This window comes from Astatotilapia calliptera, chromosome 19 (genome assembly GCF_964374335.1).
Source record: "Astatotilapia calliptera chromosome 19, fAstCal68.1, whole genome shotgun sequence".
Taxonomy (NCBI): Eukaryota; Metazoa; Chordata; class Actinopteri; order Cichliformes; family Cichlidae; genus Astatotilapia; species Astatotilapia calliptera.
In genome coordinates this window covers 22696311-22712886 of record NC_137440.1, presented here as the reverse complement: position 1 = coordinate 22712886, position 16576 = coordinate 22696311, and the positions used below count along the sequence as shown (strand labels likewise).

The window sequence follows — 16576 nt, the reverse complement described above, 5'->3', positions numbered from 1 at the left end:
GGAGGATATATATATATATATATATATATATATATATATATATATATATATATATATATATATATATATATATATATATATAATAATGAGTTTAAGACTGTTTAAGTCTCTTTATTTTCATGTGTAAGCAAATGGACTTTGCACAATTTCACAACTATGAAAAAATAAGGCAGCTGATATAGAGAGCACTGCAAGCTTTCTTCACATTTTTGGCTTACAATTACACTGGCTACAAACTGAAGCAACAATTCATCAAGCATACAGGCTAAACCAAAGTGGTCTTGCAGACACTCCCCCCACCTCCATTACCCTTCAGTGTTTTGGCAAAGACTGATATATGGCTAAACAGAAAAAAAATAAGTATTTAAGTGTTCTTATTGGGGGTGGGGGACAGATTCAGTAAATACAAACTGGACTAAAATACACCCCTATTAGCTGAAAAAAGCCTGGAAGCCTCGTCTGTGCTATTTTGATAGGGCAGTGTAAGCCAAGAAAATTGCATGGCTTAGGCAACAAAGAAAAAAGCCAAATCTTATTAAGCCAAACAGCAAACTATCACTTTTAAGAGTCAGGCATTTGAAAAAAATCAATAAAGGTTAACTTCTGGGTTAAGCTGAACACATGCTTACTTCACCGTTTTGCATAAGAGAACTTAAAGCAATCTAAAGTCAAGACATATAGCCACCCCCCCCATCTCTCCCAGACATTACTGGTGCCACCATTAATTAAGGCCGGCCCTACAGTGCAGGTATAATCGACATAAATCAGGGGCTTGTCTGAGTTGGACTTCCCAGTGGAAGATAGGCAGCTGAGGAAGGTCTTTGTCGCTGAGACGGAGAGAAGTTCTGAAGTTCTGATGTCAGAGTGGTGGACGAAGAAGATGATGTGACAGATGCTGCTTGTGGTGCCTGATACCTGCAAACCATTGCAAAAACCACTGACTATATTTTAATCTTTAATATCACAGAATGATGCACAAGATTTAATAGGTGAGATATAAAAAAACAAAACAAAATATGTGAATTGTATTTAAAGCAGAATGGTGCAATGTATGGTAAAGTGCATGGACATGTTTTCAGGAAATCCAATTTATTAAAGAGGAAAACTGAAGACAAAATTACAAAATTATTCTTCTAAAATTTTGCTGCAAAATTCAGTTAGAGCCATAAATAAAGAAATTATCTACTTGCTGTTCTCTTACCAGGACTTAGATTTCCTGACCATTGGTGATGCAGTCCTTTCTCTAAAGAAAACATTTGCCAGGGGATCGTGTATTAGCCTCGGTGTAAAGGCTCTCTCCAGGTGAGTACCATCAAGATTTAACATGAACATGGTTGGGGGAGACATGTCTAACTCCAAAAGCATGATGTTCTCAGCCTGTAAGGATATACAACAATAAAAATGTAGTTAAAAAACACATTTACTTGCACAAAAAAATCCAGCCTCCACTCTAAGCCAGTTTCCATGGAGAAGCACATTAGATTTAATCTGAACAGTCACAAGAGACCAAGATATCCCAGCTCAGTCTAATGTTGGGTTACACTGACACTGATGCAATCCTTATAAAAATATTCGTTTTGCTGGATATAAGGATATCAATATGATCCCTATGGTGGTTATTACTCCTTGGTTGTGCTGCACAGCCTGAAATCAGTGTTAGACTCTTCCATGGTGCTGACTGGTCTTCCCTGCCGTGAGTGTATTTGAACTGAGAACCCGGTGTTAAAGACCACTGCTGTAAAATACCTGTCTATATTTAAACAAGATGGCTATCAGGTAATCAGATATTTCTAACAGTCTGTTAGTACACTTAATCAGACAGCTATAATATTTACCAGACAACTGCATTAAAAAGACTCCATAAAACACCAACGCCACAGACATAGATCCAATCCAGTGACATGAATTAGCTGAAGTGATGCCTAGATGCAGAGTTAAAAGTTTGGACCCAGCCAAATTCTTTGCGATTCAAAAATGGTCTGCAACTGTTGCACACCAAAAACCTTCCATCATTTTATGCAAATAGTTTTCTCCCTTTCCAGTAAAGGCTTCTGTTGTAAAGCTTCTGCTCTTTAATGTCTTATTAACAGTATCTTAACACTGATAAAACATGAAACATTAAACAGCCATAGAGTGATGAGTGATTCTTCTGAAATGTAAACTGTATGCTTTCTTACAATAATGGCTCACTGGCTAAAGATGCGAAAGTTAAATCTGTGAATAGTTTCCATGGCTACAATGGTCTCCGCATCCTTCAGCAAAGGTTGGTGGTTGTGAACATGAAAATGGAAATTAGATCACAACTTCCCTGTTTCGCTGCTGTTTCTGCCAACTGGCCTTGTGAATTTCCAAACACTGACCTGGTATCGAGATGGGGCCCCGGTAGCTGTGGCAACAGCCATCTGTGCATATTGGCTGACTGGCCTCTTGTAACCCAAAGCTGAGAGAGGCCTTCTCCTGACCTGAGTGGGTGTACTGGAAAAAAAAAAAAAACATAGGAAAGGATGAATTTCTGCAGTTAAATACACTTAGGGTGGATGTCACCTGAGATGTAAACCTTTTTGAGACCCATGTTCCCCATAGATAGCCAGCTAATTAGCTTGTAGCAATATTTCTCAACATGGCAAATGTCCCAGGTTAGGAAATAAAAATACACCAGATTCATGAGAATTCATAATATATCATTATCTGTAATCCTTAAGACCAGAGCCATTTTCATGTGAAGGATTTTTTTTTTTTTACTTTAGTGACTCCCAGTGGTAGCTAAAATTATTGTGGCTGAAAAATACCAGATATGCTGTTAGATGTTATAATTTAGACACAAATTCTATCAATATAGTCAGTATATGAAGTGCTAAAATATCTTTTGGCCAGATCCACTTTTCTGGTTATGTGCTTCTGTTACTTAATTCCTATATTTTCCAGGGGGTTGATTGAGAGCCCATAGAAAAGAAATGTGCAGGTGCATTTAAGTGTAAAGCATGCAGATCAAAAGAACTCTAATAGCTACAGTAGAAAAAGCACGTGTGTATCCCTTATTTAAAACCTTACACATTCCAGGTACACAGCGGCTGGTGTTTTTCTGTTTCAGTGATGGATTTCTTGCGTGCTCACAATTTCTTTATGAGAATGTTCTTTCTTTAATGTACCATTTACAGATACAGATATTTAATTTACTGACCTCTCTGATGGAATAACTGGTCGGAGTCTCCACTGGTCCTCCTCGCTGTCAAAGTACAGCCTATTTATAATTTTGTTCTTTTCCTCGGGAGGTATAAAATTCTCAATCAAGAGATATCTGTAATACAGAAGACAAGCGGGTGCAAATTGAAATCAGCCAAAATAATACAAATTAAATTCCTGTATAAAATGGTGTAAAATGGAAACAAAAACTTGGCCATATGTGTGTTTCATTAGGATAGTCTTAGAGTACCTTTAGATAATTGTTGTTTTGAATGAAGGTGAGACATCTGTTTAACTTGATATATATTAATGATATTATAGTGATACAGTATAACAGGAAGACACCTCAATGATGGCGTAAAATTTAAAAGCTTAGATTGTATATCTCCAGGTGAGGTCTAAAACAAGTTGCAGCAATGAACAACAAAAAATATTATCTTGGTTACAAGCATGCATGAATAATTTGCATTCCTGATGACTAAGAAAGAACAACGCTAAAGACCCCAACTCATGAAAAAGTTTATTAGTTTATCAAATAAAAATGCATTATAGCCAAAATTGGGTGGATTTCTTTCTTCTTTCTTTCTAAAAAGAAAAATTCCATCATGTATGTTTTATGTACTACTTACTTGTACTTGAGCTCTCGGGTGAGCTCATTCTGCGTCTGTTCAAGTTCCTGTCTTGTTGTGATGTGTTCGTCAATGATTTCTTTCATCTCTCTCTTCAGTACCTGTAGTTTGGTACACAACTGTACAGAAAGGACAGAACAGAGGTCTGCATCACGAAACCTGGAGTAGCAAAATGTTTGCATGAAAACAGTGATGGTTTATGCAAATGTAAAATACCCCCGCACAAGAAAAGTCATTAAAACCTCAAATTTAAGCTCACAATAACAATGGCTAATCTAAGTATTTTACTGACATTGTCTGTGTAAAAAGGATTGTTTATAGTAAATAAGACTAATAGTTAATTGATTTTCCAATAATGCCATTGGGACGCATTAGTGGGTGAGTCATCTTACTCTTTTCAGCTTCTTTGTCTTAAGTTCGATCTCCTGCTGCAGGGAGGAGTATGTTTCTTTCATTTCCACGGTCTCCTCATCCTGCAGCATCATCTGCTGTTGGATCTCTCGCTCTTGTCTTATCTGCAAATTAAACATTCCAAGCTGAATAAAAGCAACAAAAAAGTTTCTTTATTATTGATTTGATTTTAGACGCAATTAATAACCTGTTCTGCAATTTCTTGTCTCTTCTGCTCAAGCATTTTTTGTTGTTCATTGGTGTGATCGATTATAGTCTTTCCCCCAACTAACAGTTTGCTCTCCATGGCCTGTGAACAAAGATGCAATTAATTATTTATGCAGATTTCTTTTGTTCCACCAGTGTCTCGTTAATCTGAAATTTTACTGATTAATTCACTGGTTTCACACTTACAATACCTTATATTTCTCTATGATCTTCTCCACAGAATCTTGATCCCACTGCATGTCCTCCACGCTTCTTCTGTTTTCATTCAGGTGCTTTAGCTTTTCACTGCTTCCCTGGCAAGCCAGGACTATTGGGATGTCACCTGCATCTTTCAAGTTCCCATCTGGTTCCTCTTCCACAGTCTTCCACACATCAGCATCCCTCTCTCTAAGGACGTCCTCCTCCATGCCAGCCAAACTTTTACTCAATCTTTTGCTATTCCTCCTCCTTCTTCTCTCTTTCGCGAGCATTCCCCGCTCCTCTAGCTGAGCTTTCAAGCGTGCGATCTCCTCCTGAAACTCCCTCAGCAGGGCATCTTTGGGGTCCTCATTAATCCGTGGTTTGTTCTTTATTTTCTTGGCTCTGCTGGCGTATCTCAGCGTGGCCTGGGATTCATCAAAATTCTTGTGCGAAGGCCCCACTGTTGCTATCATGACAGTCTTTGCATTGCCACCCAGGGAGTCCTGGAGCAAGCGGGTCAGTTTGGAGTCTCTGTACGGGACATGGGTGCTCTTCCCATCCACCAGAGCTGAAATGACATTCCCCAGCGCAGAAAGGGACAGGTTGATTTTGGCAGCTTCCTTCAGACGCTTCCCCTTGGCGCCTGTCTTGCTCTGGCGCTCGCTGCCAGCCAGGTCAACCATGTTCAGCTTCCCAACTCGGATGTGGTCCTCACCGTCTGGCCCTACTTCGCTGCACTCCACAGTGATGACAAAAATTGCATGAGACCTAGAGCTGCGTTCATTCATGTTGGTGAATCCCACAGACCTGGACTGGTTGCCTATGTTCATCACATGTTCAATCTCTGTGGCATTCTTGGTCACCACTGAAGACAGGTCTTTAACATACACGCCAAAGTCTGGGCTTTCTTTAAGTTCCAGTTTCCTGTTGTTATCTTTGCACAGCAGGTCTCGGATTTCCTCCTGGTAGATCTCGAGATAGGATGACCTCACCAGGTATTTCTGATTCTGGGTTCTGGATATTTGTGTGAAAATGTGCTGAAATGAATTAGGTATGACACCTCTCCTCTCTGGGTCGTTTGAAACCCCTTGCATGGTGTGGGTTTTACCTGTCCCAGTTTGTCCGTAAGCAAATATAGTCCCGTTGAAGCCTTGGAGGACGGACTCCACCAAAGGTCTCACCGCATCGTCATAAATGTCGCTTTGCTTTGAATTCCATCCGTAAACAGAATCAAACGTGAATACTTTCATTGGCTCATCGGGTGGTGCCTTCGGGTTCCTGATGGTGATCTGCCCCAGTTTGTCATCAATCTCTAAAATGTTTTCAGACCCCGCTATCTCTTCTCTCCTGCTGAACGGCCGGCAGCGGACCACTACCCTGACCGCCTCACAATGTTTGGTTTTGGACATTTTATCTTAAAAAAAAGGCTAACATCACCTCACCACGTTAAAAAAGCAATTATCTCGCGCTGAGTCCACATAATTTCTCTTCTCCGTACAGGTGCAGCAACTCCCATTTTATTTAGTGAAGAAAGGCAAACAAGTCAGACACGCCTCATGTGAGCCGCTTTCATCACCCACCGATGACCGCAGCGTCTCCTCCGCCCCGAGCATCTCTCAGAAAAGAGGCGATGTCACAAGCTTGTAGAGGAGGCTGATGAAGAGGGGAAAAAAAACCCCCACAGAATATCCATCCATCCAGACCCAGCCCACACGTCCCCGGTACACACCCTGCTCTGCGGACAATGGAAATAAGACATGTGACTTGCGCAACGAATTAGATTTCAGCAAACCTTGTGGCCCACAGACGCGGCTCGTTTCCCATCTGAGCAGGACGTGAACGCACCTTGCAAAAGACAACGCAGGTTTATTTCATTCAAGCTTTTATTTCACATCACATTGTCCAGACCAAACCAGAAAACCTTCCACGTAGAAAAAAGAATTAAAAGGCATTCGCTAAAACATACTTGTAGACATTCATTATAGAGGAATTTCATTGTTACCATTTGGAGCCGTTTATTTTACATCTACAGTGTTTTTACATATGCAATGTGTAAATAATTAGCCCCTAACACACCTATGCAATTTTTTTTGTTAATGATAAAAAAACAACTTCAATTTTAGATCATCCGTTGCCAGTTTATTCGATAGACCTAACAAAAACCAATGCAGTCTGATCTCCATGAAGATGGAAATGTTCCAGTTTTTCTGACAGTTTTAAAGAGGTATTGATTGCGTTTTATGATAATTTGGGATGCTTTTGTGCACACACACCATGGGAAAGAATTCAACACACCTCAGATTGCATCCTGTCAAATAATCACAAAATTAGATCTACACCACTTTAAAACACATTAAAAAACAGAACATTACAAATTTCATGAAGGCAGAATTTACTGTAGGACTATTACATTAAACAGCATTACTTAAGGTTAGGTCAAGGTTTAGACTCAGTGCGTTTCCCCACCCTATACCGATATAAATGTTAGGCACATTCAAATGGCAGGCTGGAGTTTTTACTATTAGCTACTGGCACAGCATGGTGATTCGGTCACTTGTGAAATTTCTTGCTGGAATCTTTTGCATGGTCCAGTAGAAGCTGGCATGGTGCAAAGTGATTCCCGTAGACGGCCTCGTATTGCCTCATCTTGTTCACCAGTTTGTCAGCACCAAAGCTGTCCACGAAACGGAAAGGTCCTGGAAGCAGCAAGATGTATGAGAAATATTAGTATTACATACATTAAACAGGAGTAACTGCAAGATGAGTATTCAGTTGTGAAATGTCTTTGCAATCAAATCTGACCTCCAAGGCAGGGGGGGAATCCAAGACCAAACACTGCTCCGATGTCTCCTTCCAAGGGGTTGTTCAAAATACCTTCTTGCAAACACATCACAGCTTCGTTGACAAATCGAGAGACAAGTCTGTACTGCACTTCAGAGTCTGATGAACTGTGAGAAACACGAGTGGTTAAACATCCCAACCTCAAGAAGCAAGTAGAACACTGCATGAACTTTTAGATTTAGACCTGCAATGATAGCACTTTCTCTCTCCCCCCCCCCCCCCCCTTTTTTTTTTTTTTTTAATAAGAAAAGTCTGAACTGAATGTCCTTTTACTACTACTACTACTACTACCTCTATAACTGTCAACTTACACAGAGGGGTTTGGTGTCAACTTATATTTCTCAAGAATGTCTCCAATATCCGGGTTCACATCTCTGACTTTAGTTCCTGGCTGGTAGACGTAGCAACCCTTTCCTGATTTGCGGCCTTGAGAATAATAAAGAAAACATTAACACAATTGAGAATCAAGTAAAATTAAAACTTAAGCCCTTAAGTCACTCACCATATTTCAGTAAGAAGTGAAGTACATACCCTTGAATCCAAGGTCCACCATAGTCTTCAAAACCTCCACATTTCCACCACCAAAGCGGGAGCCAAAAGCTTTCCCAAGGTCCTCTGCCACATGGGCTGCAACGTCAATGCCAACTTCATCAGCCAGTGTGGCCAAACCCACGGGGAACCCAAAACCTGTGGTGAGTGCATCCAGTTTCTTGGGGTCAACACCTTCCTGTAAATGCGGAAAGATAAATTAACATATTCTCTATTAAATATTGATGCTGTTACATCATTTACAGCAGTCAGCACTGAACTCCGAGCTGGAATTTGTTACTGGAACAACGCTAACCTGAAGTAATCGCACTGCCTCAGCCAACATGGGAGCCAGGCATCTTGTTGTGTAGAATCCGGGTCCATCCTGCAAAAACATGTTACATTTTAAGCTAAACCATTGTTAGTTTTAGTTTAAACTAAGAGGGGAAAGAACACACATGGCGCCAAATCTCACCCCAACAACTATGATGACTTTTCCTTGCTTCAGGCCAACTGCCACAGCGGAGGCAGTGGTGTCCTTTGATGTCTTATCAGTGGTTATAATCTCAAGGAGCTGCATCTTGTCCACTGGAGAGAAGTAGTGCATTCCAATCACCTAAGAATGGAGAAATAAAACAAATCAAAACTTTCTGATTTCAGGTTAGGTCAACATCAGCACCATTTTTATGGATTTTTATATATAGCATTATTTGAAAGGTGGATCTTAGGAAGTTAAACTCAAGTACAGACCTTTTCTGGTCTTTTGCTGGCAGCTGCGATGTCCTTTATGGGCAGAGCAGATGTGTTGCTGGCAAATATGCAGTGAGGGGGGATCACCTGAGGACAAAAGCAAGATCACAGCTCAAAGTTACAGTTAGTGCTACAAATGCTTACAAACCAAGTATAAATCACATGGTTTAAAAAAAAAAAATTATACTCACAGCTTCCACCTCCTTTATAACTTTATGCTTGATGTTTATGTCTTCAAACACAGCTTCAATAACCATGTCGGCCTTTTCAAAACCCTTGTACTCCAACTGGCCAGTCAGGTTAGACAGTATAGAGTCTCTCTCAAACGATGTAATGCTCTTCTTTTTAGTCTTATCATTGAGCCTTGTTTTAAAAGAAAGAAGTCATACGAGTCAGCAAAAAAAGCTATAACATTACCAGAGGTGACCTGACCGTTATTTTATCATGGCTGTGTCACTGCATTTCCCATCAGGAGGTGGGTTCGGTGCTGGGTGATATAGAAATGAGCTCACCCTTTGTAAACCTGCTGTTCGCCTCTTGCCAGTCCTTCCACTGTGGTGTCTTTCAGGATTGTATGCACACCTTTGTCCACGCTCACTTGAGCAATACCTGCTCCCATAAGACCTGCTCCCAAGATGGCAAGAGTGCTAGTGGTAAAGAAAGACAACCTAGATGTTAACTTACTGTCATGAGGGTCAATATGTCATATTATTTAAAAAAAATAAAAATAAAAAAATAAAATAAAATCAGCAGCAAGAATTCACGCAGGACTAAAACTCATTAAAAAAATATCAAGGGCAGGACATTAGCAACTTTAATTATTAAAAGAGGAAGACTTGCTTGGGAATGTTCATGTGGGTTGTACTTTTTTGAAAGCTTTTGGCTTGTTTATAGTTCTGTTTTGACTTCTGGCAAATTACCAGTTGTGTTAAAATTCTTTAAGTTGTTTTGTTTTTAAATTGCTGGATGCAAATATGCTAACTCCCTTCCCATCTGCATTACACTTACTTCACTTCTCTTTCAGGGGTTCCAAAGCGATTCTTCTTGCATGCAACCTGACCATGGTACAGACCAATCAGGGCTGCCGATTCTGAAGTTTTAGCCAACTGACCAAAATTCTGTGATGAACATGGATATTGATGCCGTTTATAAACACATTTTATTAATGTAAATATTTAGGGTGCCAATAATTTAGGAAAACAACCTCACCTGAGACTCCGCTAAGTATCCAGCAACAGGTCCTTGTTCAACTCCAGTTTTCACACACTAAGAGGAGGAAAAAATATATAATAAAAATGTTATATTATTTTCTTAAAAAATCTCGTCATAGAAGCCAAAGGTGCAGATTGCATGAGAAAGGTTTACCCAAAAGCGATGCCATGACTTTGACTTCTCTGTACTATTCATATCTTTCACTGTATTTCCTAAAACATATTCATTAGAAGGCGCTTTTACTTACTTCGATGATTTTCAGGGGTGCTGGATAAAGTCCTTTGCTTTGCTTCATAACTTTGCCTTGGACCGTTTTGTAAATCTGATTCCGGACAAAGGGGAAGCTCATAACATAGTCTTGAATCTCTATGGAGATAAGAACAGAAATGTTATTACGATAAAACAAGCAAGAGTGACTACAGAATCAAATGATAAACAAATCCAATACAACTTACTCTGCATTGTACCCTTTTCTTTGCGAAGAGAAATCTTTTTGTTGGCAATCCCTTTGGCACACTCAATGGCAACTTCCTCAAGGTATTCTATTGTTCTTTCCTCTGGACTCTTCAGTCCTGGTCCTTTAATACAAACAGAAATAATCTCATCCTCAGACTGAACAACGTACACTCAAATACCGTATTTTCACGACCATAAGACGCACTGTACTAAAAGGCGCAGTCTCAGTTATGTGTGCCATTACTGTATTTAACACACACATAAGGCGCACTGGATTATAGGGCGCATACAAGTACCGTATGCGTATTTAAAAATAAAGCGGGAGCAAACCTGAGTTCGGTACCTTACTCACATTTTTATTACCGGTAATCGTCATCATCAACAACACACAAGCATACAAGTGTGCGTATTTAAAAATAAAGCAGGAGCAAAACTGAGTTTGGTACTCACATTTTTATTACCAGTAATCGTCATCATCAACAACACACAAGCATACAAGTGTGCGTATTTAAAAATAAAGCAGGAGCAAAACAAAGTTTGGTACTCACATTTTTATCATCAATCAAACCCATCGAAGTCCTCATCCTCTGTATCTGAATTGAACAGCTGCGCTAAATCTCCATCAAACATGCCAAGTTCACTTTCTTCACTGTCAGAGTCACTTTCCGTGCCGTGCGGCTCCTCGGAAATGATGCCGGCTTTTGCGAAAGCTCGAACAACAGTGCCAGCAGACATGTTAGCCCAAGCATCTACAATCCATTGGCAAATTGTGGCGTAACTCGCCCGGCGCTGCCTTCCACTCTTGGTGAAACTGTGGTCTCCACCGGTCATCCATCGCTCCCACGCCGCTCGCAGCCTTACTTTGAACGGGCGGTTCACACCGATGTCCAGCGGTTGGAGTTCCTTTGTCAGGCCTCCCGGAATGACAGCAAGCTCACAGTTTATTTGTTTCACTAGTTTTTTCACATCGGCTGTGAGATGGGCACGCATAGAGTCACCGATTAAGAGCGATGGTGATGCGTGGAAAAAACCACCTGGTCTCCTTACATAAACCTCCCTCAGCCACTCTTTCATCATTTCCTCATCCATCCAGCCCTTTTCATTTGCCTTAATGATGATTCCTGCTGGAAACTTCTCTTTAGGCAAAGTCTTTCGCTTAAAAATCACCATAGGCGGCAGTTTCTGTCCATTAGCATGGCAGCCAAGCACAACAGTAAAAGAAGACTTTTCATACCCCGTTGTGCGTATCGCTACCGTGCTGGTCCCCTTCTTCTCCACAGTGTGACTCACCGGGATGTCAAAAGTGAGCGGGACCTCGTCCATGTTTGTGATGTGGCTGGGCTGGATGTTTTTGTCGCCGATGTGTTTGCTGCAGTAGGAGCGGAAGATGGCCAGCTTTTCCTTATAATCCGCTGGAAGTTGCTGCGCTACCGTAGTCCTGGTCCGGATGGAAAAATGGCACCGTTTCATGAAACGAAAGCACCAAGACGGACCTCCTTGGAAATGTTCAATGTTCATCTCTTCAGCTAGTGAAACTGCTTTTAGCCGAATGGTGACTGTCGAAATGCTTCTCCCGCTCGTTCTTTGCTTGATGATCCACCGCTCGAGTCTTTCCTCCAACTCGGGCCACCTCGCCTTATGTCCGCGGAAACTCTGCTGCGTTTTCTTGACCTGCCGGAGCTTGTTTTCTAGCTTCTTCCATTTGCAAACCATCGATTCGTTAATCTTAAATTCTCTCGCCGCTGCTCGATTTCCATGTTCCTCCGCATAGCTGATGGCCTTCAGTTTAAACTGTGCTTCATAAGCGTGTCTCTTTGCCATTTTCAGGGTTGTTAAAACAACGATGTTCCACATAATGCACATACCTGTCCTTTTATACAGGTATGTGCGATTGTCCGGTATATACGATCAATGCCCACACTTCACCCTTTAGCCTTCTCATGGTGTTCTCTACTACGTCCTCCTTACAACACACAGGGCGCACTGCGCTATAGGGCGCGCCGTACTTTTTGAAGAAAATCTAAGACTTTTAAGTGCGCCTTATGGTCGTAAAAATACGGTACTTACCAAACTGCACAGATTACAGCAAATTATAATACTTCAAATTACCCACATGTTCACCATTTTTTAATTTTACTTGGGTAGCATTAGAGTTTTACCTAGAGGATCTACAAGTTGGTCAACAAGCCTCATCTTTTTGGCTTTATCTGCTCGGATATTTCGTCCTGTCAGCATCATGTCAAAAGCAGAGGGGAGGCCAACCTACAGGTAAAGAAAGCAGATCAATAATGCACTGAATAATCATCACTATTTAATGTGTGGAGAAAGAAAAATACACTAATATATTTTTTTAATTTTTATAGAGGTTATAATGTGGTCCACACTAGAAAACAGCACATGATGAACTGGAGTGATAATCAGTCTGCAAAGTCTCCAACAGCTTAAACCAATTACGAGCATTACCTGACTGCTCTGTATTAGAGCTTTGCCAATATAGAACATCGTTGCTACCATTTCACAAGTATCTCCGTGAATGCCACTTTTTTAAGTGAATAAAGTTCAACAAAATCAAAGACAATTTGGGGAATAAATTCCAGTACTAACCATTTTGGGGAGTCTTTGCGTACCACCAGCTCCAGGTAGAAGACCCAGCATCACCTCTGGAGTCCCGAGAACTGTTTTGTTGCTCTTTGTTGCAACTCTGTACTGGCAGGCAATAGCAAACTGAAATGCAACACAAAGAGCAGGTTAGAGAACACATTATCATCATCGATCCCTGTTAAACACAGCAAGCTGCTAAAAATAACACTTATTTACCTCTAAGCCGCCTCCTAAGCAAGAACCATTGATGGCAGCGACAATGGGCTTTGGAGATTTTTCAATCTGCTCAAACATTTTCTGTCCTTCCTGAGAAAGTTTGGTAACCTCTTCTGGGGTTTTGCAGCCCTGGATCATACTGAATCAGATGTAGAATATTTTAAATAAAATGACAAGCCACTTGGACTCATTATTCAGAGACGTCACTCATTTTAGGGTCACGCTTTGTGTCTGCACTACCACCCTTAAGGAGTTTGTGCTTACTTGATATCAGCTCCTGCAATGAAACATCCCGGCTTTGATGAGATAAGAACAGCACTGTTAATGGCATTGTTTTCCCACACTTCATTCATGACCTCTGTCATCTCTTTTTGCATTTGAATAGACAGTGTGTTGACCTAGAGGGAAACATAATTATAGTTACATTTAACCTGCACGATGCAAGACTGTAAAATAAACTAACTGTCTGTTACTGAGCTCACACCTTTGAGTTTGGGTCATTAATCCGTACAACAGCGACGTCTCCCTTGACTTCATAGTTCACATGTGTTCGGGCTGCAAATACAGAAAGAAGAGAGTGTAATTAGGTTCAGCGAGTGTCTGACATATTTTTATACAGATGATTGACAGTATGATTGTTCTGAAATTACCTAGCATGGCAGGAGATACTGAGAAGGAGCGATAAGATGGGCCTGTAAAAACCAAGGGAAAAGACAGTGCATTATTAGTTTATGTGCCAAGTTAGTTTACTATTGGGTTTTTCCATCACAAATCTCTGTATGACTTCTGCTGATCCATGTCCCATCTGCCTGAAAATTTTATGATCTAAAGTTAGGATAAATACACTAATTGCTGTTCAATTTTAGCTTTATATAGGAAATCCATTTAAGATGCACTTTTTTGAAAAATGGTCCAATCCTTTTCCAACATTTTTTCCCCACAAAGTTAATTCTCAGGTAGTATTTGTACATGAATATAAATATTACCATAAAGTTCAATCAGAGCCAGGGGTCTTGGCCTTGGAATACTACTTACCCGAAAGAAGCTACTAATCCCCCTTTTATTACTGTTAATTACTCGAATATACATTTATTTTTTTATGTAGAAAAATATTTACATTATACTTTCTGAGCCCTTGAAATCTCTTGGTATATGTTAAACTTAACCTGAATTAACACAATCCTTCAGGGTAGCAAATGTCAAAATGGTTGGTATAGGATGTATTGAAAAGGATATGAAATATGCATGTATTTCACAAAATCATTTTCTTAGTTATAATTAGAGTAAAATCTGGAAAAATCACAAGTTTTGTTTTTCCGGAATAGCTACAGATATTTCTTTTTTAAGATAAGATAAGATAACCTTTATTAGTCCCACACGTGGGAAATTTGTTAATTGTTAATTGTTATTGTATAACTTGTCATATTAGCTCAATCCTGCACCAAAGTTAAGTAAGTTGATTATTCATTTCACGTTCAAAAGTATTATAGGAGTTTTGTTTTGCATAATCGTGAAATACAAGTGTATATTATTTAGAAACAGTCACGTTGTCTTTTTTATATAAAGGTTTATATTAGTGTGAGCTCAAATGTAACACTTTCTAAGACTGCTTAAATTTATTTTTTCATATTTGAACTAAAAATGCAGATATATCTGTCCCATGTTACAGCTTCTGTTTCAATGTTATAGTAAGAAAGAATTTCAGGGTTTTACCTTTAATAGTTTTTGAGATATTAATGTTCAATGGCGTCAGATTTCAATGTGCGGGAAAAAAAGCCTGAAACTGGATGGGCAGGCCTTCTATAACAAAAATCTCTCTTTCTACATATACACATACGTGCGTGAAGCTAAACTTTCACAACAAGCATTATGTATGTTCAAATCTTGGGGCATAAAAGACAAATAAGAAATGATCTAACAGAAAAAAATGTCATGATCCGAGATGGAATAACCAGTTTTTAAAACATTTTGAAATATTTTAAACAATATCTTTTGCGTACAGATTTAAGAGTCAATGTCATATTTAAAAGGAACTTAAACCGAATGTCCTCGTGCATTAAATACATCTGATGTATATGAGACGTTCACACAACATTTCCGTGACCTCAGTGCACAGCGACCTTTCACCTACATTCTCCCCTCACCAGTAGGACAGAAACCGCGGTCATCACAATTGAGAATACTGTACACAAGCCTTTAAATCTCAGTCTGAACTGTCTTAATCAATACAATGTAAGGCTTAAAAGTGAAGCAAATCGATTTACAGCTTTGATCCACTCCCACTTTAACTTATGGGATTCCGTAGCAGTAGGCTAGCTAGCGCTTAAAAGTGTTCTCGCTGCACAGATAAAAGTTTAGGAGTGTCGCGCACTTTGAAATTCTGGTTAAACTTTAATTGAGATATACGTTTACTGACTCAAAATTAGCGTTATTTAACCTGCACTACCACACGTTTATGCAGGGCATTCATTGGCGATAAGAGCTAGTCGCAAGCTAATTATACATTTAATACATTTACGACACTTAAATACATTTGGACTCTCGCTGCCATTCTCTCTTCCGACTTTGCTTAAAATGTCTGCATGAAACAAGTGTATAGTCTACCTGTAAAAACGTTATATCTCCTTAATGTGAGTCTGGAGAGAACACCAACAGCTCGTACACCGGCCATCTTGGGAGCGTAGGTCAGTCTGCGGTGGCGTGAAGGGAAGCTAGCTAACTAGGAGGTGCTTTAGAAGAGAAGAACAAGACTTGTACTACTTCCTGAAAGCGGTCAATCGGACAAGGTACTTATTGGCTGTCTTTCAACAAACCCCCACAGCATTGGTCAAATCTCAGGAACTCGCACGTAATTGGACGCCCAAAGACTACAAAACGCCTCTTAACCAAACTGTTAAAAATGAACCAAACGTAAGTACTGCCGGCTGGGTTTCATCCACACTGTCCTTATACATTTTTTAAAATAAAAAATTCAAGCAATTACTACTATTGTTATTACTATTTTGTGTATAGCGAAAATGTTCAATTTTAAAGTTAACAATCACACCGTATTCATGATGCAATCGCAGCATGCTACCACAAGGTAGAGGCAGAAATCAGTGAATACAAACATAACCAGAATATTTGCACTGAGTTCTTTAAATAGCAGAGATATTTACCCATGTATATGTATTTATGACTAAAATGTCCTTTAGCTACAGATTTCAGAGAAGTGGCGCCTTTTAATAAAGGCACGCAGGAAGAACTGCGTCTTTTTTTTAAATTTATTTGCCTAAAGCTACAGTCTTCTGCATAGATAAAGGAAGCACATTTCTTCAGGTAGCCAACAATTTTGTGGTAGACTGCATGAATGATCAGTGCAG

At 39.8% G+C, this 16576-nt stretch overlaps 2 protein-coding genes across 2 annotated transcripts; both read right to left on the bottom strand.

Moving 5' to 3' along the window:
• Positions 1–96: 96 nt before the first annotated feature.
• On the bottom strand, positions 97–6366 carry LOC113012531 (kinesin-like protein KIF3B). Its single transcript, XM_026152798.2, has 8 exons — positions 4622–6366; positions 4411–4512; positions 4205–4327; positions 3813–3931; positions 3182–3298; positions 2361–2475; positions 1202–1377; positions 97–915 (listed from the first exon to the last, which is right to left on the bottom strand). Exons 1-8 carry the CDS (start codon positions 6017–6019, stop codon positions 765–767), a joined length of 2301 nt encoding a protein of 766 aa, XP_026008583.1. The 5' UTR covers positions 6020–6366; the 3' UTR covers positions 97–764.
• Positions 6367–6475: 109 nt separating this feature from the next.
• Positions 6476–16468, bottom strand: hadhab (hydroxyacyl-CoA dehydrogenase trifunctional multienzyme complex subunit alpha b). The gene is made up of 20 exons (XM_026152799.2): positions 15819–16468; positions 13865–13906; positions 13699–13769; positions 13479–13612; positions 13215–13353; positions 13002–13121; positions 12557–12659; positions 10397–10519; positions 10189–10307; positions 9939–9995; positions 9738–9847; positions 9242–9376; positions 8921–9092; positions 8730–8816; positions 8455–8595; positions 8296–8364; positions 7983–8178; positions 7763–7877; positions 7413–7558; positions 6476–7306 (listed from the first exon to the last, which is right to left on the bottom strand). The coding sequence occupies exons 1-20, from the start codon at positions 15883–15885 to the stop codon at positions 7161–7163; spliced, it is 2292 nt and encodes a 763-aa protein (XP_026008584.1). The 5' UTR covers positions 15886–16468; the 3' UTR covers positions 6476–7160.
• Positions 16469–16576: the final 108 nt, after the last annotated feature.

Coding starts and splice junctions, on each gene's coding strand:
- LOC113012531 (XM_026152798.2), bottom strand. CDS start 6,019: ATGTCCAAAACCAAACATTGTGAGGCGGTCAGGGTAGTGGTCCGCTGC. Junction 4,328..4,410: donor GACAAGAAATTGCAGAACAG/GTTATTAATTGC, acceptor TTTAATTTGCAG/ATAAGACAAGAGCGAGAGAT. Junction 3,932..4,204: donor AGACAAAGAAGCTGAAAAGA/GTAAGATGACTC, acceptor CTTTCTGTACAG/TTGTGTACCAAACTACAGGT.
- hadhab (XM_026152799.2), bottom strand. CDS start 15,885: ATGGCCGGTGTACGAGCTGTTGGTGTTCTCTCCAGACTCACATTAAGG. Junction 13,354..13,478: donor ATTGCAGGAGCTGATATCAA/GTAAGCACAAAC, acceptor CATCTGATTCAG/TATGATCCAGGGCTGCAAAA. Junction 8,365..8,454: donor AAGTCATCATAGTTGTTGGG/GTGAGATTTGGC, acceptor ATGTTTTTGCAG/GATGGACCCGGATTCTACAC.